Source organism: Podarcis gaigeae, assembly GCF_964106915.1.
Source record: "Podarcis gaigeae genome assembly, chromosome: 14".
Lineage (NCBI taxonomy): Eukaryota > Metazoa > Chordata > Lepidosauria > Squamata > Lacertidae > Podarcis > Podarcis gaigeae.
Window position 1 is genome coordinate 47,742,923 of NC_139690.1, and position 16,225 is coordinate 47,759,147.

Below are 16,225 nucleotides of genomic sequence, written 5' to 3' on the forward strand. Positions count from 1 at the left end.
TAAGTGAGCATGCTGTTCAGTGTCAGGAATTTCAGTTTCCATCCTGGCTCTGGTGCTGACCTTTCCTGTGACCTTGAAGAAGGAGCTCTGAGCATCCATCTATTTAAACTGAGACGTTCCCATGGCTTTGAGGAGTTTTTGTTACAGTACAAGTACTGTTAAAAGTCATGGGGTGTTCTGTGCTCAGTTGTAAGTCCCAAGCCCAGCTTGGGGAAAACTGAAAATTTCTGCACAGTGCTAAGCCTACATAAAAGTTGAGAAGTAGTTCTCTAGGCAGCTCTTCTTCTTCTTCTTCAAACTTTCTGTCTTCAGGAAACACTTTCCACATCTATTGTCTTCCAAGAACTCCTTGGGCATGTTCTTGGGTACATTCTCTTTTCAGTGGGCAGACTTGATGGTTCTCTCCATTAACCTATGGGAGCACACCCAACAGTTTCTTGCAGCTGCTTGCTGTCGATAATGCAATAGAGTTGAATTTTGCAATTGAGGTTGCGCAAGTCATATTCCAGAGAAGCTTGTGTGCCCTTGATGTTTTTGCCCTTGAGATTTCAAGGAACCCCAGAGTTCCTGGGAACTTAGATTGAAAACCACTGCTGTGTGGTGGTGGCTGATAATTCCTATTCCATTGGTAAGCACCAATTCCAACCAAATCACCAGGCTGTGTTTTTTAAATGCTTCATGTGGTATTCAACTAATTTTTACTCAGAGTAGTCCTGCTGACATTAACAGACCTAACTGCTCTTTAATTTTGATAGCTCTCCTCTGAGTAAAAATGAGTTGAATGCCACTCTTCTGTTTCAGTTTTGCACATAGTAATCAAACAAAAGCAGTAAGAAAAACAGAGCATACATTCTGTTTTATGTCCTAAGAATAAATTGTTCATCAGTCCAATAGCATAACGTAAATAAAGGATTGTCCCATTTGTTATATCTTTTCCAAGATATGTTGGTAAAAGATTGTTCAGCCCCAAATATTTTTCCAAGGATGTGTGTGTATGGTGGGTGGACTCCAGACATGCCTTTTCTTTGTAGGAGATGAAGCAAAATCATTGTTTTGTAAAGTTCAGATAATAAACTTTTGCCTGTAAATGTTTTTTGTTGTTGTTGAATAAAATGTTCAGTTCTTCTTGATGGTCCAGTTACTTGTTGCATTTATTATAGACATAGATACAAAGTGTTGTGTTCATCCATCCATCCATTCAATATTTCCAAGTTTATCTTTATTTCTGCATTGGTCGTATATTAATTCAATGAAGCCATTGTCATTGTTTATCAAATTGTTAAAATTTGTCCCAGTGGTGGAAATACAGATGGTTCAAGGAAAGGGGTGGTGGGAGACATCATTGCTAGGTTCTGTTCCTCCATCTTACCCCCAGGCACAAAAGGCCAAGGAAGACATGGTTCTGTATTTTTTAACAATACCCAAGTACCAAAGAGCAGTTTCGTTGACCCGTTTTGTCGCCAAGTGCATCCAATGAAGAGGAATTTGAACCTGTTCAGGCTCAACCCTCGAATCGCTATGCCTTGCAACTTGGGTGGGGCAAAATGCTTGATCCTACTGTTGCTAAGACTTTAAAGGTTTTATATATTAACTATACTCCACCTTTTTTTTGCTCCCCATTTGCTGCAAGCAGCCAGCGGGTGCCCCTTATATTTATTATGAGACATTTTGATAGTAGGGTTTCGAGTGAGTTGTACATAATAAATTGGATGTTTGTCTCCAGTGGCAAAGATGCTAATGGCCTCAAAGAGAAGGGATTGTACGTTAAAAAATTCGGCCTAATTCCGGGGCTGCGTGATGACAGTTAAGCAGGCGGCTCCTTAGAAGAAGCAAAGTTGCCGCCTGTTTTATAATTGCCAATGGTGTTTTTCTGGAGCAAAACCTCAGCTGAAGTCTGTCTGGCTTCACAGTGCTTTTCTTGTCTGATGTTTCCATGGTTCTTCCTGCCTGAGTGTGTGAGGCACAATTATTTGGCTGTTGCATTCATTGGTGGCTCTTTTGATGCTGCAAAACACAGAGAATAGTTTCATTTGAGCATATTGCCTTGGTCTCAGCTTTGGTCTCTGTAGTCAAACTCCTGTGGCCTCCCATAATTTGAAATATATATATTCAGGACTGCAAATGCATCAGCATTGTAGTTTCTCTGCCAGGAAATGGCACTGGTTCACAGGAAAATTTAATTGGATGTACACAACGGCTTTAATTAAATGTGAGGCCTGCAAAACCATTTTAGAGAAGTGTTTAGGAAGAGCTGAGGCATATGACACTCATTTATTTTTATTTCTGAAATGCCCTCCCACTCACAGGTTTTTGCAGTGTCTAACAGAAAGCAATAAAAAACTCTATGAGGATAAGTTAACAATTAAAATACTTAATAGAAAATCACTTAACACAACAGCCTCTGACAAGTTCACATCAGTGATGACAAAATTCTGCTCTTGTAAGATTTTGAACAAAAAAGATCTGATTAAATTCCTGAAAAAGAGGGAGTTGGCCAGCTGGGCCTCATTTGTGTGGAATCCCCCCCTCCCACCCTGCTGGTCACAATGATGATACCACCACTGAGAAACCCCTCCCCTTGGTAACTTTGCTGGGATTTAGCTGGTAAGAGCAGTTGTAAGTTGTCCTCAGCAGCTCTTAAAATATGTGGGGTTACGTAAAGGCAAAGATTCTTCTTCAGCTGTTCTGGAAATAAAGGAAGGTTGTGGAACCTGCCCTTCCAGATGTAAAGGGACTCCAAATCCCATCAGCTCTAGCCAGGATGGCCACTGGTCAGGGATATTACATCAGAAGTAGGGAAGGTGGATGGATGTACCTTGCCCAAAACAGCCTGATGGGCCCAATGGTGTTGTGGATTAGGCCTGTGGGCCAGAGGTTCCTCACCCCATGTTACATTAATATCCTGTCACTGTAGAGCTACCACAGTGAAATAATCATTGGAGGGCTTTTTATATTTCCAATCGGGAAGCTGGAATTTTCATTGTTGCTGTATGATTTACAGAACCATGGTTGCCTAATCTTCTACACGGAGATTAGCTTGCGTTTCTGCAGTGAATAAGGCAATGTTTTTCTGTTGTAAAGCACTTAAGAGACATTACGTTTGGGACACGATTTATGCTCAAAACTTGGCTTCCTAATATTCTTGTAGGCTCTATTATAAGCGTACCCAAAATGTGCCTTGATCTTAAAGTGCTTTAAGTTGTTTAAGCTTTTTTCAGATCAGCTTTCAGTTCGTGATAATGGATTATGCTACAGAGGAAATCCTCGTGAATTGCAAATTAAATCTTTGTCAAATAATGGATTGGGTGGCTTTGGGGTGCATACATTTGAAAGGAAGCTGGCTGCTCAGTATTGTGTATGTTGTATCTCCAGTTAATACGATGCGTTTAAAGCTGGAATTAATTTGTAAAACTGATTGCGTTCTTTGGATTTTTTCAGGACATATAGTTGAGTTAGGTGGATGTTTTAGATGTGGGGTGTGTGGGTGTAATACCTACCCATCCTCTTATAATTTGAGGACTGTCAACAGATTCCAGCCAAGCAGCTGCCATATTTGAATTAGTTTATTTCCTTCAAAGTAAGTCATAACAGTAGAAATCATGGAGAAGGCACACGACTCAATGGAAGAGCACCTGTTCTATGTGCAGAATGGGCTGCGTCAAATCCATGGCACCTTCTGCTCAAAGGGCTAGATGAGCAGCCCTGCTGGATCAGGCCAAAAACCTGCCATTGTCCAGGATTCTGCCATTGCCAACAGGATGTCTAGCTGAAGATCACACAGGGAGATCTGGGTGCAACAATACCTGTGATTCCCAGCCACAGCCATACCAAGGCGTTCTGCCTTAGACAGTGGAGGTAGCTATTCATAACCTTACCCTCCACAAGGTGCCAAGTGATGGGAAAAACCTGTCTGTGCCAGACAGTCTGCTGCCAGTCAGAATAAACAATACTGGGCTAGTTAGACTCATGCTCTGACTCCCTGTTTTCCAATTATTTTTCGCTGGGCAAATCAGTGTCTCTATTTTACTGGGATTTTTCTGCAGGGGAGGTCTTCGAAGACATGGTTTTTAAAAAGTCAGAAATGCCCAAAGATGACTGAGCATACTTAGTGGCTACAGACAATTGGAAGAAAAAGGAAAGTGTGTGTGTGTGTAATGGAGTATAATGGAGTATCCTTTAAGAAGTTATGGTAGACTGGCTGGAACCCTGAGCAGAAGCACCGTGCCTGGAAACATTTTGTTGCACTTAACATTTGTAGCTTACCATATCAAAGTTGAATTTTAGATGGCCTGTTTGTTAAGCTACACCCTGCTTTGTTTGTACCTAGTTTGCTGGCAGGTTTGAAGACATTGGTTATTATTATTTTTAGCCTTAATTCCTGTTTGATTGCAGAGAGGTTATACGAAACGGCATCAATTGACTGTTATCCAATGTATTTTCCCATCACTTCCCTTATTGCAAAATGTTCCAATTTCGGGGAGGAAGTGGGCTTGTTGCACAAGGGCAGTACATCAACTTTAATTGTGCAACCTGAATCTGCTGGTATGTGATCAACTGTCACCCGAAAATGCTGACATTCTGAAAGCACCCTAGGCATGCAAGATTGTAATAATCATGCACCTTTTTGCCCCACCTCGATTTCCATGTCCTTCCTTTGTTGACACGCTTGTCCCAGTTTCTGGATTGTAAACTCTGTGGAGCAGGGAACTGTTCTCTCATTCTTTGTAAAACAAGATGTACATAAGTGGTGCTCTAGAAAAGAAATAAACTGTGGCACACCATTGGCCTGACAGCACTTCAGAGGAGAAGTAGAACTTCCTTCTTCTGGTTACCTGGAGGTAGTTCTTACATGACCGTGGCATGTGGACATTGACCAGCCCGGTGTAAATCTTTTTCTGAAGCTTGGCTTTTAATTTGCTTGCTCTGTTTTGTTTTGTTTTAAATAGAAAAGGCTACAGATGGCTCCCTACAGAGTGAAGACTGGACACTTAACATGGAGATATGTGACATCATCAATGAGACAGAAGAAGGGTATGTCTGTCTTTGTCTGTCTGTGACTATGGATAGCACAGGGCAAATAGCCGAATTGCTTGCTATGTGCTGGTGTGAGGGTTGCTGTTGTTTTTAATCAGCTGGGTGTTACTGCTCTGGCATTCCTTTTCATCAGAAGGTGTTTACATGCCATGTTATAGTTCAATTGTAGAATGCTTTATTTGTAAGGTTTGATTTCCATAAATTCCAGGTACAGCTTACTAGCTGGAAGATGCAGGAGGGCAGAGGGCTCTTCTGCTTATGTTCTGCTTGCAGGTTTCCCCCCGGCACCTGTTTTACCACTGTGAGAACAGGATGCTGGACTAGGTGGGCCAATGGCCTGATCCAGCAGGCTCTTCTTATGTTACCATACTCCCGTCTTTCCCTTCCCCACATGAGGGGACAACACGTTCACCTGAGCACTCCAGGGAAATTATAAAGACGGCATGTTAAGGAAAAGCCAAGCAGTTATTGACAAAGCATAGCTCAGCTTCTGCTGCTTGTCACAGATGGTTCTGAGATTCCCCTTCTGAGCACATTGATGGTGCCAGGGTCAGCAGAACAATCCCTTTCTTCTCATAACATTGTTTGCATCTCTGCTACAACAACAACAACAACCACCAACCAAACAAACAAACAAATAAATTTTTATTTATACCCCGCCCTTCCTGGCCAAGACCAGGCTCAGGGTGGCTAACACCAAATATAAACACAGTAAAAACATTAAAAACAAAACAAAACCAAAAACCAAAACAAACAGGTGATTAAAATATAAGTTAGAATACAGTTTAAAATGCACCTTAAAATGCATCCTCGTTTTAGTGGTAGCCTATAGATCAAAGCCATAAGGAGAGAAAACGTCAAATATTCACTGGGGCCAACTATCCATGCTGGTCCTAGATGGGCCAGCAAAAAGAGCCAAGGGAAAATTGATATACAAAATCCCATGTAAGGGGTTCCATTAAAAAAAAAAATGAGAGGGAGGGGTTTTAGACTGAGTCCAGCCCAAAGGCCAAGTGGAACCGCTCCGTCTTGCAGGCCCTGCGGAAAATGTCAAATCCTGCAGGGCCCTAGTCACTTGTGACAGAGCAGCGTTCCACCAGGCCGGGGCCAGAGCTTAAAAGGCCCTGGCCCTGGTTGAGGCCAATCTAACCTCCTTGGGGCTCAGGACTTCCAAAGTGTTGTTATTTATGGACCTTAAGGTCCTCCGCGGGGCATACCATGCGAGGCGGTCCCATAGGTATGAGGGTCCTAGGCCGCAATACTAGTCTGGTTGCATCTGCCTGGTCCAGAACAAACTCACTTGTTTTTCGTTGCATTTGAAGAGGTTCAAAAACTGTGGGAAAGGTACAGTCCTAGTTTTTTTGAGAACATTACTGTAGCTAAGCACACTGACCTGCAGCCTAGGAGTCTCCCCTGCCCCTCTCCCACATGTCTGGAAGGAGGAATTCAGAAACTTTCCCTCTCACTTAACCACAGTTTGACTTGCTGACCAGAGCAGCTAACTTTGGTTGTTTGAGACAAGCCAACTCCAAACCATAGTTTACAAAGCTGACTTTTAAAAACTAACCATAGTTAATGTGAACCAAAGTTCCCAGTTTAGATTACTTGTTAAGCTGTGGTTAATGAGGAGCAGAAGCCTCCAAGCTCCTCGTCCTGTACAGCTGAGAAGCCAAAGAAGGGAGTGTGAAGCACAAGGGCCGAAGGATTGCTGCAGCTAATTTTTGCATGTGCATATTGCACTCAAAGTGTCGGGTGATGTGAAAGTACAGTTTCTGTCTCCAAACCCTGAGGGTTCAAATAATGTGCACTTGAGCTAACATTAGAACTGCAGTATTGCCTTTACTGTGAGAAGTGCAGTTACTTGTAGCTGCCCCTTATCTGTGGCCCTGTGTTTTCCCCATCAGCCCAAAGGACGCCATCCGAGCGCTTAAGAAGAGGTTGAATGGAAACAAAAACTACAGGGAAGTAATGTTAGCTCTAACGGTGAGTAACGTGTGCAAGTGGGTGTGATTCAGAGGTCGGCGTTTGGGAGACCTCCAAAACAAATCTGCCCTCCCCCTCTTCTCCTTACCAACTTGGAACAAGAAAAGGTGTGCAGAAAGTGGCAGCCTTCTTAGACAGGCATGTGATTTATAACAATCTCAACTGCAGCATCGTACTGCATGAAATACTAACAGGCATCTGTAGCCACATTGAAGAAGGAAGACTTAAGGCCAGTGGTCCACAAATGATGATGATGATGATTATTCTACTTTTTATTAGGCTCCTGGAGCCGTAGGAGCCAACTCCTAGAGGCCGTTGGGGGCTTTGACCCCCCACAATAAAATATCTGTGGGGGTCGAGCCCCCACAAAGTTGGTGGGCATTCCCATTCAAATGGTGTGTGTGTACTGTGTCATGTGATAGATTATGCGGGCCAGGGCTTAACCTGGGTCCCCACAATATTTTATTCAAGTTGCCTATAAGAGCCAGTGTGGTGTAGTGGTTAAGAGCGGTAGATTCGTAATCTGGTGAACCGGGTTCGCGTCTCCGCTCCTCCACATGCAGCTGCTGGGTGACCTTGGGCTTGTCACACTTCTCTGAAGTCTCCCAGCCCCACTCACCTCACAGAACAGCTCAAGAACAGCTTCTTCTCCAGAGCGATCTCGGCCCTGAATGGGAAACCTGGACTTTGAAGTCATCTAATCTTCCTTGCTGTATTATATTATATTGTCTTAATTAGTGTTTTTATAGTTGTTCTGATTTTAAGTGGAGTGCCCTATCTGGGTGGATGGAGCAGCCAAGTAATTTCGTTGTCCCTGAGAGGGGGCAATGACAATAAAGATATTATTATTATTATAGAGTGTTTGTTGTGGGGGAGGAAGGGAAAGGAGAAGTTAGCTGCTTTGAGACTCCTTCGGGTAGTGATAAAGTGGGATATCAAATCCAAACTCCTCCTCCTCTTCTTCTTCGTTGAAACATAGTGCCCAAAGAAACCATAGTTTTTATCCCAGATGGGGGTGTCCCCCACCCCGAGCTGGGAGGAATGCTAGGGGCTCACCATGCTCCCTAGAAAATGGCAGAACACTGGCTATGGTGAGTGAAATGATTAATCCCCTGGACTACTACCCTGGGCTACTCCTTTCTCAAAGTGCCCCCATGCCCCTGGACATTAGCTACTGTCCATGGCAATGAATTTCTTCCTTACATGTGTTCACCAGCTTTCTTTGCTCCACCAGTAATGATGTTTTCCCCCACACACAGGTACTGGAAACATGTGTGAAGAACTGTGGCCATCGCTTTCATGTCCTAGTAGCAAACCGTGACTTCATAGATGGTGTTCTGGTGAAAATCATCTCTCCCAAGAACAATCCACCCACCATTGTCCAGGATAAAGTACTTGCACTAATTCAGGTCTGTCACTGAGCTTTTGTTTCTGCCTTCTGAGTGATAAGCAATATTAGTCAAAAGTAGGCTCTCTCTCTCTATATGTTTTAGTTTTTATTATCGTTGAAACAATACAAACAACAATAATAGTTTATTGGTCACCAGATACAAAGCAAAATACAGGTGTGTATAAGGCAGAAAATAATACCAACATGTTAAGTTAAACAGCCAAATCAAAAAGATGTGTGAGTTACAGGGGTCTAGGTTCCTCCAGATGACAGTTAATAAAATAAACAAACATAAATCAATCAATCAATCAATCAATCAGCATTGAAGGCATCTTTTTAAAATTCCTCCTTGCCTCACTCTACTGTGTTATGTAAGTTTATCAGCCAAAGCCAAGGACCATACTCTTAAATTACCTTTTGTGGGTAGTCCATCTGCCTGCATCCTTCCAATGTACCCCCGGCACCACAAGGAGGGGGTTTATCAGATTCTTACAAGGGAGATCCCTGTTTCACCCTCTAAATAAAGAGAGCAAAGCTAATCCCGGTTCCGTTTCAATATCTCTGCGAAGGAGATCAGTAAGGCTTGCAAAAATGTCCTGCCAACATTTCTGTGCTTTTTGACACTCCCTCCAGAGATGGATCAGCATACCAAGAATTTGACATCCTCTCCAACAAAGGGATGATAATTAATATAATGAAGTCTTGCAATTGTCCAAATACCATTGATGCACAAATTTCAACACGGCTTCCTTAATCTCAGCAGATTTGTTCTTAAAAAGGGGGTGCACGCCACGAAGCCGCCCCTTCCTTCCCGTCAGAAATATTCCCCTGAATATCACCATCCCGCAATTTATTTATTTATTTATTTATTTACTTGCTACATTTATATAGCACTTTTATCTTCCAAGGAGCTCAAGGCGATGTGTGTGGTTCTGTTCCCCGTTTCATCCTCACAGCAACCCTGTGAAGTAGATTAGGCTGGGAGTGAGTGACTGGCCCATGGCCACCCAGGGAGTTTCATGACTGAGTGGGGATTCAAGACCTTTTCTCCCAGTTCATAGCCTGACACTCTAACCTTTAAGATGCCTGGTTGTTCCTTTGTGGCCACTTCTTTACCTGCCACAGACTTAATGTCATATATGAAATCAAATGGGGGTGAGCTGGCACAAATGGCTTTGTGGGCCAAATCTGGCCTCCTGTTGGACCTACAGTGGTGCCTCACAAGACGAAATTAATCTGTTCCGCGAGTCTCTTCGTCTAGCGGTTTTTTCGTCTTGCGAAGCAAGCCCATTGACGGCTTAGCGGATAAGCAGATAAGCGGCTTAGCGGCTTAGAAAAAGGGGGGGGAGGAAAAAAAACCCCGCAGGAACTTGCAAGACATTTTCGTCTTGCGAAGCAAGCCCATAGGGAAATTCGTTTTGCGAAGCGCCTCCAAAACGGAAAACCCTTTCGTCTAGCGGGTTTTCCGTCTTGTGAGGCATTCGTCTTGCAGGGCACCACTGTAATTTGCCCCCCAAGTCAGAATTTCCTCACTCCCCACCCCACCCACTCTCTAGTCTGTCCCCCCCCCCCCGCCTGACTATATTAGGTGAAAGCCAGTAGTAGATCAGAGTACTATTCTGTGTTTCTCTTGATCCTGGGGAGCTACAGGCTGCTAAAAGTCCTCATTTCTGTGAAGGATAACTTACGGAGTAGCTCAAAAGTAGCCATGTTGGCCCATGAGAAAAATCTCCCAAAATCTACATTACAAAAGTGTGGCAAGCTAATTAGTTCTCCAGAATGGTTCATCGGGCAGGCAAGACGTTAAAGCCGATCAGAGAGTGAGGAGAACTTGAAACTGAGTCTACCTCATGGCTATGATATGACTATGATATTGGGTGTGTTTTGTTTTGTTTTTCTTCATCCCCCCCGCTTTGTGTAAGGACTTGCTTTGGAGAATGGATTTGGAGAGAGAGAGGGGATTCAGTTCCCCACCCCCACCCCGGCTCCCCCTGCCAAATCCTCATTGAGGCAGTTTTTCAGAAAAGGGAAAGATGATGAGAGATCCAGCTGTTTATCTCCAGGGTATGCTTATCAGGAGTGGAGTGATGGGTAGAGAAGGGACTGTTTTAATCTTTTCCCTCCTGCACCATAGTCCCAATGAGAATCCTTTCTCTCCTTCCCAGCATCCTCCAACATTTGGGACCAGGGCAGGGGGTGGACTGCCCAGTTGGCTCCAGAATGTCATTTGGCTTCTAGAAGTCTGGAAGCAGCAGAGTTGCTATTTTTGCTTACAGCCTGAAGCAGAACAGCAATTACTGGCTGCTGCTAAATTGTCCGTGTCTGGAAGCAGCCCAAAATGCTGCTGTGCCGTTAACGTGTGCTTTTCCTGGCCTTTCGCTTGTAAATAAAAAATGGCACACCGCTCCAAGGGAGTGAGAATTGTTTCTGCAGGAAGGATGCCTTCTGTTGTAATTTAGGGAAGATTCCTTGGAAACTGGCTTAGCCAATTCGGGCAGATCTTGCCAATCAAAGATCAAGTTCCCTCTGCTCAAGTGGGATTAGCTGGCAACACCCTTGTGGCGGAGAATTGATGCCTTTAATTTACCTTATTGGAAGATGTAAGAACACAAATAATGATGCACTCACACAGCAAGGCTTTATTTGTGTGCTTCCTGAGAACCTGATCCATGAGAGGGGTTTTTTTGCACTTAAGTGGCATATAAATTTTATGAAATAAATGAATCACATACTACTTTTTTCATTCACAACTTTGTTTCCTTATCATTGATACATTCAGAATGTTTTTAACTGTAACTGCTTTTAGATGCTCTAATTCATGCACAGGCAAACTCAGCCCTCCAGATGTTTTGAGACTACAACTCCCATGATCCTTAGCTAACAGGGCCAGTGGTCAGGGATGATGGGAATTGTAGTCCCAAAACATCTGGAGGTCAAGTTTGCCTATGCCTTCTCTAATTGCTATTGTTTTTAGAATGTTCTTGCTTTCTTCTTGTTTTTACATTGTGTATCTGTTTGCTGCTCTGGGATCCTTGGGGCAGGATATAAATTCAGTAAATAATTACATTTATTTACTAAATTTAGTACCGTACATGTCCTGATGTGGCACCCTTGAACTTTCAGTTGACCCTTTGTGGTCTTATTAGAAACCTTTGGCTTTAACCCCTCCCACAGTCACCATACAGCCCTGAGACACTGTGATTGAAGAAATATTGTTCACGTCTGTACAGCCGTGCCTTGGTTGTCGAAAGGAATATGTTCTGGAAGTCCGTTCAACTTCCAAAAATGTTTGACAACTAAGGCGCAGCTTCCGATTGGCTGCAGGAGCTTCCTGCACGCAATCGGAAGCCGCGTTGGACGTTTGGGTTCCAAAGAATGTTTCCAAATTAGAACACTCCCTTCTGGGTTTGCGGCATTTGGGAGCCAAAAAACGTTTGAGCTGCAAGGCTCCAAGGTACAACTGTACTATATACTCACAAGAAATGCGGTCTCCAAAAATAACAGACCAAATTCCACAATAGAAGGGAACTGGATTGAGTTCCTTGTAACACACTCTGTTTCTTTTGCAGGCCTGGGCTGATGCCTTTCGAAGCAGCCCTGATCTAACTGGGGTGGTCCACATTTATGAAGAACTCAAAAGAAAAGGGATTGAGTTTCCAATGGCTGATCTGGATGCTTTGTCGCCAATACACACACCGCAGAGAGTAAGTGGGCAGTGTTGTCTGCTTTTCTTCCTTTTTTTTTGTAGAGGAGGAGAAACAATTAGAGGATCCCTGCCTTCTGCCTTCCCTGCCCTTTTGGCTAAAGAGCATGATAACGACAGCAGCACAATCTTTCGGTGAATACTGTATATCTGAGAGTTTGCACATTGTTCTCTGCTAGAGCGTTCCTGAAGTTGACCCAGCTGCCAGCATGCACAGGTCGCAGTCTCAGCAAAGGATGAACTCCAGTTCCTATTCATCTCCTTCTCCAACCGCGTACTCTGCTCCTCAGGCCCCAGCTTTGAATGTGACCGGCCCCATCACAGCAAATACAGAGCAGGTATTGTCTGAGCAGGTACTGTAGAAGGCATTACCGCCTCCAGAACCTTTTAAAAATCAGACACTGAAATGCATGCAGCTTCTGTAAAGGGTTGCATTTCTTCCCCCCTTTTTTAAAAAATAGATTGCACGACTGCGGAGTGAACTGGACGTTGTTCGTGGGAACACCAAAGTGATGTCTGAAATGCTCACAGAAATGGTCCCTGGGCAAGAAGATTCATCAGACCTTGAGTTACTGCAGGTAAATGTGTTGCAACCAAAGTATTAACATAGTAGATTCAGGGCAGGAGAAAGGTTCCCCACCCCCTTCCGTTTGCTGCCACAAGATGTGATGATGGCTACTAGCTGAGAAGCCTTTCGAAAGGAGTTTAGACATGTTTGCAGGTGGCCATTGGCCCTGGTGGCTAAACAAAGACTCAGTGTTCTCTGAATACCAGTTACTGGGGATTGGGGGGTCATGAGTAAGGGTGGGCTGTTTCCTTCATGTCCTGCCAGCAGACTTTCTGGAAACCTCTGCTATAGGAGGCAGAATGCGGAACTTGTTGGATCTTCAGTCATAGCCACACCATACTTTTAAAGCACTCCTATGCTACTTTAACCACCATGGCTTTTCGCAATGAAACCTGGGAACTGCTAGGGTGTTCAAGAGTCTTATCAACAACTCTCAGCACCCTTTACAGTGTCCAGGATTCTTTGGGAGAAGCCATGGCTGTTAATGAGGACTAAGACTGGATGTCGTGGCTGAAGAATACTGTTCCCGGCAACCTCAAAATCACTGGATGGAATAATCGTTTTTAACTATAGCTGCTTTTTAATTGCAATTGCTTTCAGAATGTTTTAACTGTTTTAGAACATTGTTGCTTTGTTCTGGTTTTTGAATTGTGTATCTGTTCACTGCTCTGGGCTCCTCAGAATGCAAGGGTGAGATATAAATTCACTAAATAATAGTCTCCGTTCTGATCCAGCAGGGCTCCTCTGATGTTTTGTGTTCCAACCCCCTGCCTATTAGAATCGTAGAATCATAGTAGTAGTAGTAGTAGTAGTAGTAATAAAAAAATTGTACCCTGCCCATCAGGCTGGGTTTCCCCAGCCCTCTGGACATGTTCCAACAAAATATTAAAAATACATTAAAACGTCAGACATTAAAAACTTCCCTAAACAGGGCTGCCTTCAGATGTCTTCTAAACATAAGGTAGTTGTTTATTTCTTTGACATCTGATGGGAGGGCATTCCACAGGGCGGGCGCCACTACCGAGAAGACCCTCTGCCTGGTGCCCTGTAGCTTCGCTTCTCACAGGGAGGGAACCGCCAGAAGGCCCTCGGAGCTGGACCTCAGTGTCCGGGCCGAATGATGGGGGTGGAGACGCTCCTTCAGGTATACTGGGCCGAGGCCGTTTAGGGCTTTCAAGGTCAGCACCAACACTTCGAATTGTGCTTGGAAACGTAGTGGGAGCCAATGCAGAGTTGGAAGGGACCATTTCGTCCAACCCCCTGCAATGCAGGAATCTTTTCCCAACGTGGGGCTTGAACCCATGACACTGAGATTAAGAGTATTGTGCTCTGCTGACTGATCTATCAGTTCTGTTCTATAAGCTTACCTGGGAACGGAAGGGGCAGTCTGGGGATCGGTGTAGCAAGATGGTTGGTGGTTAGCAGTGCTATTTTTCTAGAAAAAGAGGTGTTGGAACTCACCATGAACGGCTTCATCTTAGAATTCCAGTGGTGCCCATCTGATAGCTGCCAGAACTGAGTTCCGGCTGGAAAAAAAAGCCCTGGTTGTTAGTTGTTACCCATCAGAAACCCAATAAGCAGCTAAATAAAAAGGAAAGGTTTTTAATAGCATGCAACCAGGCGCTGCAGCAGAATAGAGACAGACAGGCCCTGCCAGCCCTCTCTTCCCCATCTGAATCCAACCTTCTGAAATGTCACAATCTGGCTCTGAACTGATGGGATCAAAGCTGACATGGTAAACTCAGCCCTCAAGCTGTGAAAGCAGCTGTGGGAAGCACGAGGTGACACGTGTCCAGGTGGAGAACGTCAGGCCACGAGATGCCAGGTCAACGAGGCTTGTTTTTCTTCTCAGGGGTGGGGGTGCTGATACCACCAGCAGCATGGCTGTCCTCAAATGAATGTTTATTATTACGGCTAAACAGCCAGCATAGTAAAACCAGAAATTCAGCATAATTTTTTACATAAACATTAAACCAGTCAAAGTGGAATTTAACAATCAATATACTAATTTAATGGATTTAAGATATGTATCCTTACATGGCTGTCCTTAATCCTGAATTTCCACTCTGAAGGGGGAGGAATGCAAAGAGGGAGGAATGCAAAGAGGGAGGAGGCTAATTCTTGTATTGAAGGCCAGGGCTTCTAAAAGTGGCAGCCCTGGGAAACACTGCCAGGTACGGCTTGGCTACTGAGGCTTGGCTGTATTTTGCAGGTTCAGAATTCTATGTTGCTAAAAGGCTGCATTCCATGGTATTATTTACCTTATGCAAATATGCTTGTGTTTTAGCTTAATTTATCATCCTTTAATTAGTCACCTGGAGTTGCAAAGAGCTTCTCATGGCACTGATCCCCAGGCCACAGGAAGTCTTTTGCCACCACTGTCACCCCTTAAGATCCTGTTGCCCATGAAGTTATATCTGCAGCCATAAGGACTAGAAACTTAATTTTTAAAGAATTGCTAAGATGTTTAAGAAGTTGAACTTTTGAGCTCAGTATTACACCCTGATCTGACCATTTATGCGGAAGCTATGTCACCTTGGCCCTAGAGCCTTACCCTAGATATCTTGACAGTTAACACAGGCTTTATAACCGGAATTAAATATATGGAGTTCTTGATTGTTCTGACCATCTAGCAAATGAGCATTCTGCCCTTCTTTTCTGCCTCCTTACAACTCTAGGAAGGGGGTAATCTCTGCTGAAAATGGACCCACCCTTACCCTTACCCGTACCCCTACCACAACCACATTGTGGAATAGCACTGTTAGCCTTACTTGTGATTGGGCACCTTTTTGGCAAGGGCTGCCCCTGCCTGGCAGGATGTAGTTAGATTGTGTGAGCAGGCCTATTATATCTGGGCTCTGATGACTGAAGCTCCCCTGTGTTGTAACTCTTGGACATCATTTCTTCCCTTGAAGTTGCAATGATTCATTTCTCCCAGGAGCTGAACCGCACCTGTCGAGCCATGCAGCAGAGGATCGTGGAGCTCATCTCCAGGGTGTCCAACGAAGAAGTCACAGAAGAGCTGCTTCATGTAAACGACGATCTGAACAACGTTTTCCTCCGATATGAGAGGTGGCTTGCTTTTCCTCTGAAGCTCAAATAGTTGCTGGCTTACCCTTAAGTGTGGCTTTCCCCCCTCACCGAGTAGTTCCTAATCTTCTTGAAAATCAGCCTTTTTAACGTCCAGAGTGTATCCTGTATTAAGAGCTCGTCTTGCTTGTATTAAGAATTCATCTTGCTTGCTTCCCATACTCTGTGCATTAGTATAGAGACAACTGAAACCGTGAGTCATTCCTTCCAACTGCTTCTTTCTTGTAGTTACCTGCCCTTTAGCACGTTTCTGGAGCCATTAACTATTAACTCTTGTACCAGGTGTTCTCCTATAATCTGTAATATTGTCTTCCTCCCCACCAGGATTTAGTTTAAAGTTCCTGATCATTATTTATTTATTTATTCATCTATTTGATTCATTAATTTAGTTCACTTACTCATTAGTCAGATATTTCTTTCAAATCAATCGTCCTGATTCCATGCTGTCGATGGAGCT

General features: G+C 43.9%; 1 protein-coding gene across 3 annotated transcripts in view; it reads left to right on the forward strand.

Moving 5' to 3' along the window:
• The window catches only part of TOM1L2 (target of myb1 like 2 membrane trafficking protein), a 49,528-nt gene that overhangs the window by 3,957 nt on the left and 29,346 nt on the right, over positions 1–16,225 (forward strand). For all 3 annotated transcript variants that reach the window (XM_083711599.1, XM_083711597.1, XM_083711598.1), the window contains exons 2-8: positions 4,947–5,031; positions 6,939–7,017; positions 8,277–8,426; positions 11,977–12,111; positions 12,290–12,448; positions 12,572–12,688; positions 15,617–15,750. In XM_083711599.1, coding sequence (XP_083567725.1) covers positions 4,947–5,031; positions 6,939–7,017; positions 8,277–8,426; positions 11,977–12,111; positions 12,290–12,448; positions 12,572–12,688; positions 15,617–15,750 — 859 coding nt within the window. The remainder of the gene's footprint in view (positions 1–4,946; positions 5,032–6,938; positions 7,018–8,276; positions 8,427–11,976; positions 12,112–12,289; positions 12,449–12,571; positions 12,689–15,616; positions 15,751–16,225) is intronic.